General features: G+C 42.1%; 1 protein-coding gene across 1 annotated transcript; it reads right to left on the minus strand.

Moving 5' to 3' along the window:
• Positions 1–232: 232 nt before the first annotated feature.
• LOC311053255 (solute carrier family 2, facilitated glucose transporter member 1-like) lies at positions 233–5,929 on the minus strand (the record flags this gene model as incomplete). Its single annotated transcript, XM_084068716.1, has 9 exons — positions 233–439; positions 840–1,043; positions 1,588–1,689; positions 1,857–1,961; positions 2,876–3,063; positions 3,505–3,667; positions 4,187–4,427; positions 4,533–4,693; positions 5,852–5,929. 9 exons carry the CDS (start codon positions 5,927–5,929, stop codon positions 233–235), a joined length of 1,449 nt encoding a protein of 482 aa, XP_083924842.1.
• Positions 5,930–9,402: the final 3,473 nt, after the last annotated feature.

A 9,402-nucleotide genomic window follows, 5' to 3' on the forward strand; every position in this document is an offset into this window, starting at 1 on the left:
TTATTTCTACTTAGTAGTTGTAGTAGTAGTCGATAGCCTGATTTAAACATTGTCATACAGTGTTATCGCGTGCCAAAAATAGCCAATCTACTGTACAAGCTCACAGGGCGTTGTGACATGGTGTGAGCTTGCAGATCAGCTATTTTTTTTTTTTTTTTTAATCAGTTTCGGTACGTGACAACGCCATGCGATGGAGTACAAATGAAGCATAAAAGTGCAATGTTTGTGTCCTTTAAAGTGGTGAGTCTGCTCCACCATAGAACTGGAGCTCCTCAGAGGAGGAGTATTTCTCAGAGGAACGTCCGGCTGACTGTCGGAAGCCTGCGGAGATCTCGTCAAATGTGCGGCCCTTGGTCTCTGGCACCTTGAAGTAGGTGAAGACGAAGAAGCCAAGTAGAAAGACGGTGAAGATGAGGAAGACATAAGCGCCGCACAGTTTCTACAGGGAAGGTTAAGGGAGGGCAAAAGACAGTAAATGTTCCATTCATGTATGCAAGTAAAATACCTGTTAGCGTAGCAGAGTGGTGTTACTGAGTAAGAATGCATTGCTATATAAGGATTACACAGTAACCTGTTACTAAACAAACACTCTATTGCAATGACTACTATTCGAATATCTATTTAACACTTATTTTAACAAACAATATCACTTACTGAACCTTGTTATATGGAAGGTGAATACTTCAAGCAGTATCCAAGTGCAAATGATTTGCCTTGATGAACTGTCTTAGCCTGCATGTTAAAGTGCCTTGGTACTATTCTTTTTAAATGTAGTTTAAAAAGAACCATCATCATTTTGCAGTGTCTCTTGTTGGGAGTTGGATACTTGGGTTCCTTACCTCAACATACGGGAAAAACATTCCCACCATGAAGTTGGCAGACCAGTTGGAGAAGCCGGCCACGGCGATGGCAGCGGGCCGGGGACCCTGGCCGAAGAGCTCGGCTGTGATGAACCAGGGGATGGGACCGGGACCAATTTCAAAGAAGGCCACAAAGGAGAAGATGGCCACGATGCTGACATAAGGCATCCACTTGTTCTGGTTCTGAGGAGAGGAAACCACACAAGGTAAGTATTCAGTTACTTGAAACACCAGCACTTATGAAAATACCTGCTCTCTAACTGTTCATTGCTTGCATTTAAAGGTCACAATGAGGCAGGTGGAATTATCCATAAAAAATGAAAACTAACAACCGCTGGTTCATTGGTAAATAAAATCCCAGTCAAACCATTCCTGCCCTAAAAAAAAACAGATTCAGGTATATTCCGCTGTCTGGGCATTGTGGGCAATCTTCTACATCACTTGCCCATACCTCTGCATTTTCATTCACCGGTGGTTTTCAAACATGTTGCACCCAAGTCAAAAGCTGAAGGCACACCTATACTACTACAATAGTACAACAACTACCTCTGATACTGCTGCTGATATTACTACTAGTTGTAGTAGTAGCTATACTAACCTCTACTACTACTAGAATGCAGCCTAAAACAGTTCATGTTACATCAGGCACATTGCTACTGGTGAAACTGTTTTCTGTTTAATATTTCTGTGTTTTGGATCTTGGTAAACCTGGCTGCCACACACTTACAGACAATTCCATGGCAACTGTCATGCAGACTGCTGATACGGCCATTCCCATCAGACCAGTGAGATGGAGGGATCTTCTGCCTGCACGTTCCACTATAAACAACTGGACAGAGAGAAAACCAAAGTTAGAGACTTATAGAGACATCTTAAAGTTTAGATTGAGGTTCGACAGATACAAAAAATGATCAAATGAGAGTCCATGGCCTAATCCATATCAATTTGTATTTAGATTCTCTGCTTCACACTGTTATGTTGTTGTGTGTAACTTACTGACACCACGGTAAAGGCAGTGTTGACCACTCCTGCCCCGATGGTAGCATACACAGGCTGGGACACCCCTGCTCGTTCAAAGATCCCTGTAGAGTAGTAGAACACCTGCAGCGGATGACAGAGGCCGTTACCATGGTAACATGTTTCTATTATGTTTATGTTTGTGCGTGTGGACATAGCGGTAGTTTGGAGTGAGGTGCTTGCTTAGAAAATAGCGTTAGTAGAATGTTAGTCTGGGAATATCAGATTGAAAGTGTGGTGATTTACTTGATGGGTTTTGCCTGCATGTATATTTGAGTGTCTCTTCATAATTTGCATCATGCCGCACCTGGATCAAATATTGTAAAAGTATACTAATATTTAACCCTGAGCATTAAATGGATTGTCTTCATTAAGGTTAGATAATCTATTTAAAAAAAGTATCCATCCACTGGTGGAATGTAACTAAGGGCATTTACTCAAGTACTGTACTTCAGTACAGTTTAAACGTACTTATACTTTACTTGAGTAATTCCATTTCAAGCAACATTATTATATACTTAATTGGAAATATTGTTTTTACAACCCTATTTGACAGCTTTAGTTTACTTTGCAGATTTAGTTTATTAACACAAATAACAAATCAACTAATACATATGTTTTTGAGGTTTTTTTTCAGTAAAAGTAATTAAAATGAGCTCTAACTTAATAACAATTATAATAAATAATTATAGCCCAATAACATGATATATATGATTCTGAAATGGGCATTCTTCGTATTGACTACTTTTACTTTTGCTTCTTTAAGTATATTTTGATGCTCTTACTTTGGAATTTGACTTAAGTAAGATTTTGAATGTAGGACTATTACTTGTATCAAATTACTTTTACCCTGTAATATTGCTAAGTCAATGATCTGAGTACTCTTCCATCACCGGTGTCCTCTTCCATCTGGCATGTTAATAGATTAAAACAACATTTAAAGCTCAACATAATAGATTTGACATAATAACTGAATATGAGGTTTGCGTTCCACTCACTGCGTTAATACCGGACAGCTGCTGTGAGAGCTGCAGCATAATGGCGATGAAGATGGGCTGGCGGTAGAGGGAAGAGCGGAACAGCTCTAAAATGGTCACCGTCTTCTCCTTCATCATCTGCCTGCTTTCCTCCTTCATCTCCAGCATGTCAGCACTCACATCGTCTGTGCCCCGCAGCTTTGTCAAGACTGGCAACACAAAGGTAAACATATTGTTGTTGAACATAAATCCAATGTCCTTTTTTAAATTTGTTTACACAGCAAAATCTGTTGCTTCTGTTTTTTTTTGTTGGTAAAAGAACTTTACCCCCTCCTTTCGCATTACAACGATGCAAACTGCATGAGTACTGCCTTATAGATCTGTCTCGCGGAAATAAGGAACCTAATGCCACAGAGGTGGAGTGGAGTGTGACAGAGTAGAACCTTTGTGCTGAATAGAACCTTTAACTCTTAAAGTGTAAAACTGGACCCAAAATATGAACCCCCACCCCACCCTCTTGTCTCTCTCCATGTACAGTCCAAGAAAGTATAAATGTCTTGGACAAGCTGGGCCAGAGGACTCATAGAGCAGCAGGTTGTTGGAGGTTTGATCTACTGTGGGTAGTGCAAATGCACATGCGTGCGTCTCACCACTCCGGGCCTTGCTCTCCTCGTTGCAGTTGATGAGGAGGTAACGGGGGCTTTCAGGACAGAAGGGCAGCAGGGTGCACTGTAGTACAGCCGGGATAACGGTGAAACCCAACAGCAGAGGCCAGAGGGTGGCACTTCCCATGATCGACTCGATCCCAAACACCTGCGCAAAAGACATACAGCATTTAGGCTCATCACCAAAATAGAATAGACATGTTAGGTGATGATCGTCCTAGCTAACGTATGCTAACATGTTTTCTGACAGGGAGACTAAAGATATCTTTCCATTTGTAAAAGGGCTTTAAACTGCAATGGTTCACAGAGGCAGGGAGGTGTAATCCAGCTAGATATGAGCATTCAGCATTACATGGTGACATGTGTAGCCTGTTATTGTTAACATTGCAGCATTTCCCATATAGTTGTATATCCCTCACTCTGTACCCTTACACTCTCTGAATGCTAAGTATATTTTTGCACACATAAGGGGAATACAAGTACATGTTCTGCACACATTAAGGTTACTGCAGTACATTGGTCATTGTGAGCAACTCCTATCTATTGCTTTAATCCAGGAGTATTAGTTAGGGCACATGCTCCAACAAAATACAAAAATTCTCTAACACACAAACAGCCTTTTGACATGATACTGTAGCTCAACACTAACGTATTTAAAGGATCTTGCCTGTGCCATAAGGATGCCAATCACGATGCCAAGCTGATGCAGGGTACCCAACGCACCACGGAGAGCGGTGGGAGCGATTTCCCCAAGATACATTGGCACGAAGCCAGTGGAAAGGCCAGAGTACAGGCCCACGACGAAACGGCCAACGATGAGCATCTCAAAAGACGACGCCAGCTTGGAGAAGCCCATTAAGCCAGCAGCGATGAAGGCTAGCACGTTGACCATGAGCATGGAGTTTTTCCTGCAAAGTAGCATCCACTGCACATTGTTATAACATTCATTTGCTCTCTTTCTGAAGAAAACTTTACTTTTGTGGAAGGCTTGATTAATGTTCTCAGTCACGGACCTTCCAAAACGGTTGACAAAGAGGCCAACGGAGAAGGAGCCGCAGATTCCTCCCACGGAGAAGATAGCCACAGAGACAGACCACAACGTGGTCAGAGAGGTCGCAGAGATGCCCTCTGAATACCTGCTGGTCCACGTCTCATTGTAGAAGTTCTCAATAATCTATAGCACAAGACAACACAGCAGACATTCCAGCATCCTTATTTTGGGGGAACATTCACAGAAAACAGCAACTCTACAAGCTCACAATGTGATGCGTTGTAAGCTTTTAGATCTGCTATTTTCAGCAAAGATATGCCCATGGGCTACAAATGGGTTGATGGGTCAACAAGGTGAGCATATTCAGTGTTTTTTGACAAATTAGACTGCATACAAATAATAATTGTGTTGGCTTGAAGATCTCCATAGGTCTTTCAACTCTAATAATGGGTTTAAGGCCCAACACATTAAATGAGGGTTATTCGTGAAACACAAAAAAACATCATTCTGTTTTTGAAAAACATTGTTTGTTGTTCACCGTATGCAAGCCCTTTAGATTGCCATTGTTGTAAACCTTATTAATCGTGCGGGCAAAATTCTGTTACAGCTTCACCCAGCTGACGGCTGCTCATGTGGTCATGATGAACACTCGGGGGGTTAGGGGTTAACAAGTGTCTTGCTCACAGACACATCGACACGTATTACTGGACGGGCTGGGAGGCAAACCGGTGATATTCTGATTACCAGACAGCCTCTCTACCAACTACTAAGCTATGGCCATCCCTGCTGAGCCAAACAGTTGAGCCAGACTGCTGAGGCAGGCATGTGTCAATATGTATGATGGAGCATTAGCAGTATCGCAGCAGCAGTTACACAAATATTGAATCACCTGTGTTCATTTATCATTTGTAACTCTGAAAGTAAACAAATGTATACAGGTCCATTTGTTTACATTTGTACACTCTCAGAGTCAAATTAACATTAGGATTTTACTGTGCACATTTTGTCAATGAGCCTTCTACTGGAAAGCCTATTACTGCAGAGCACGTGAACGAGGCCGAAACCAAAACAAACCCAATGATAGCATTCATTACAGTAATAGACAGAAGCTTTTAGGTGCGTGCATGCTGGGACAGCCAGGCGGGAGAATAGGTTTGGATGCTGTCCTCTTCACTCAGCTCTATTTATTGGACCAAATCTAACGATGTCTCTCAGAAAGAGAGAGAGAAACAGAGCGACAATGTCATCACTGTCAGGCAGAAACCTTGTATCTCCATATTAATTATTTTCTTAAGTTAATGCACTCTTCTATACTTCATCATATGACAGTGTCGTACTCACCTTTTGGGGAGCGTTGATGACACCGGTGTTGTAGCCAAACTGCAGTGAACCAATGACAGCTGCGCCCACCGCCAACATCAGCGGTAATGTCAGCCGCTGTTGACAGCCAGAAAAAGCACACTTAAACATCTGCATTTCAAAATAAAAGCTCCATGGGCCAACAAACATTCAGCTTGAGTGTGTGTTTTTTGAGGCCTTGGTTTTTAATGGCATGTTTTTTTAATTAGTAGTTGACATGCACATTGTATATATGAAACAAATGTGTATCAGGGGAGGGACATAAAAGTTGATCCAATTGTATTCTATTCTCTTCTGCAACAACATTTAAAGGTGCATGACAACCCAACCCTAGTCAGATTTTGCTGTTTGTTTTCAAACGCAAGTTAAAAACTACAGCATATTAAAAACATGGCAGGCTAATAAGCAGTGCAGAAGTTAAAACAAAATAAATAAATAAAGGGTGTGGTCAATCTAAGTTAGTCATGGGTGTGTGCCAATGTGCAAACAGACTGTATTGACACTCTTTTAAAACCTGATTTATACTTAGTTGCACATCATGTCTTGCAGTGTGGTGCGTTGTGAGTTTGTAGATCGTCTATATTCGGTGCGAGACACTGGCGTGCAACTAAGCATAAATCTGGCATAAATCTAACAAGCTTTTTATTACGATTTAGATTGTTTAAATGTTTGACAATGTTTCACCCACTGTATACTATTTTTAATCAAACAGATATTTACATATTGGTGAGCAGTGATACAAAAGTTTGTTAGTAAACACAGGGACGAAATAGACTGGATGAGAAAGGCTTACTACACACTCTGAGCCCATTATGTAACAGGCACACACACACACGCACACGCACACGCACACGCACACGCACTATGACCTTTAAGCGAGTGAGACACCAAGAAGCCAAAGGTGACTATTAATATGTTTGTATATCCTTCCCCAAATAAACTTTAATTTTTACTTTTCATGTTGTTCTACAGTCTTTGATCTTTAGATTTAGTACAATGATAAACATATTAGTACTAAAACTGACATTGTCAGGGTTATGGGAAGAGCTTTATGAGTGCCAAAAGAGAGATAAAACTCTACAACTGTTAATTGAGAATATCATAAATACCTCTGAATTCAATATTTAGTTACAGTGCAACTACAATACTCTCTTCTTCAAGGTTTCAGAATGCATCATGAAACATTTTATTTTATACTTTTATACTGTTATCGCAGGAGGAAAATGCTTTTTTCTCAGTCCACAATCCATGCAGAGATCCTCATCTCATATAATTTTGTCTTATGTTATGGCTCTTATAGAGCACTGAATCGTTTTCATGCCACGGACATTGATCTGTATTTGGCCATGGACCCCCATTTGAAAGGATTTTGTGGCACAATCTACAAGCTCACAGCACATCACATTGCAATGTGTTTTGAGCTTGTAGATCGGCTATTTTCGAATAGCCGAAAAATGAAAACTTAAGAGTTTAAACAATTCGTCTTTTTGCTGGGGAACCCCTTCAAGGATCCCTAGGGTCCCCGGACCTCACTTTGAGCACCAGTGTTCTAGAAGGGAACACAACATGCTTTACACCTGTAAACCTGTGATGTGACAATAAAGACGATTCTGATTCTTTGGGGTGAGTAATTGACATAAAAAAATACATTTTGGGTGCGGTGAACTATTCCTTTAACTCCGAAGAGTGAATAATATTGTACACTCTTTGGTTTTACTGTGTAACGCACCTTGGACACGTCTCCCTTGAACCCGTATGGCTCTAAAAAGACCACCTCTGCCTCTAAGGACAGTGAGATCAGTGAGAGCCTGAACTAACAACAGCATCAGCAACCTCTGAATAGCCTTTTAAGCTGTCTCTCGTGAATAACCACACTGTGTGATGGGCTATTCACTGTGGAGTCAACGTGATCTCTCAGCTTTGTTAGGGATCAACCAGCACTGCCACTGCGGCACGATCACCACAGCACAGGCACGATCCACTGCCCTGCACGTACATGCCTTAGCGTACCACCCGATATCTGACTCAGGACTCCTCAGGGAACATACCACATATCTGTGTGTGTGTGTGTGTGTGTGTGTGTGTGTGTGTGTGTGTGTGTGTGTGTGTGTGTGTGTGTGTGTGTGTGTGTGTGTGTGTGTGTGTGTGTGTGTGTGTGTGTGTGTGTGTGTGTGTGTGTGTGTGTAATACTGTACATTTTGTAGTGCATAACATTCCTGGCAAAATGTACCCTTAAGCCCTCAAACTCCACCTGTTCAGACTTGGTTTCTTCAGCTAAAGCCTTATTTTTCACTGTTTTCCCTTTTAGATAATTCATTTCATTTAAATGTTCTATCTATCTGAGGTATTATTATCATTATTATTATTAAGCTTCTATTACATGCACTTAATAAACCGTAAGGGTCCTTTTGGCACTCAAAGCCCCCTGTCCAGATTTGACAGTGCAAAAGCTGGCTCATTTCAGAGTGAAAGGATGTAACTGATGCAACCCTGCTGGGAGGTGGGAGCTTTGTTCAACAGCTGCCCAACTCAGGGGGGTTTCAACGTCTTTTCGTTTGAGCTCAAGTTTTTTAGAGAGTATAGTTATTCCTGCATTAGCCTCTCCAGGCTTTAATTTTCCTTCGCGTTTTGCTCAAAAATAAGAGCCTGGACCAGCCTGTTGACGTTCCTGGCATAGGAAGAGGGTGATTTCCCCAACCAACCAGAGTGTAGTGGGCGTCGCTCCAAATGTTGTGACGTCAGGACTCTCAATAGACCATATTCACTCGGCGGCCATATTGCCATTAAGTAAATGAAATTCCACCCCAGTTGCCACAGCAACGCAATGTTAAATTCCAAAATGGCCGCCGTGTGAATATGGACTATGCTGCACATTGGGGAGGAGGGAGATTCTCTCTCCGGAGATTTTGAACCCGCCCCTCTAGACCAGATATCAGACGTGCTAGGGCAGCCTATTCCTGCATTAACCCTCCCTGTCCGGCTTTCCTCCCCCGAACACGGGCCAATTGTGTTAACATGAGGCCCAACAAAGCCGGATCACCACAATGGATTTGAACCCACAACCTCCGTGGTGGTGGGCAGTCAGGTGGCATGTACCAGTTTAACAGAAACCCAGCTCACGGGTGTGCGCATAGAATTAACTGACAGGCATTTGACCAGACTGTAAAACCTGTTTAGAGACTGAATTCACTTGTACTCCACCAAGAGAGAGGGGGGGGGGGTCCATGCCACACCCAGACGGGTGGGCCTGCAAACTACAGTAGCAGTATCTCAAAAGAGAGGGTTCCGTTGTAAAACATGATATCATGCAGGGTGTGTTTTGTGCTTGGGGTTTTCGTTGTTGTCACAGACATCCTCTTATTACTGTCATGAGAAACTGTATAAATGTTCTGTGTAAATATGGTGCAGCCCGAGACTCGGTCACCTCGCATGCTGGAAGGGTGGCGTTTCCCTTGGGAACCCTATAACATTTTTAAAATGTTTCATCTTGCTCTCACTCTCGTTGATTTTATTGAAAGTTATAGGCTACTGTA

The sequence above is a fragment of the Gymnoscopelus microlampas genome (assembly GCF_963454915.1).
Source record: "Gymnoscopelus microlampas genome assembly, chromosome: 10".
Taxonomy (NCBI): Eukaryota; Metazoa; Chordata; class Actinopteri; order Myctophiformes; family Myctophidae; genus Gymnoscopelus; species Gymnoscopelus microlampas.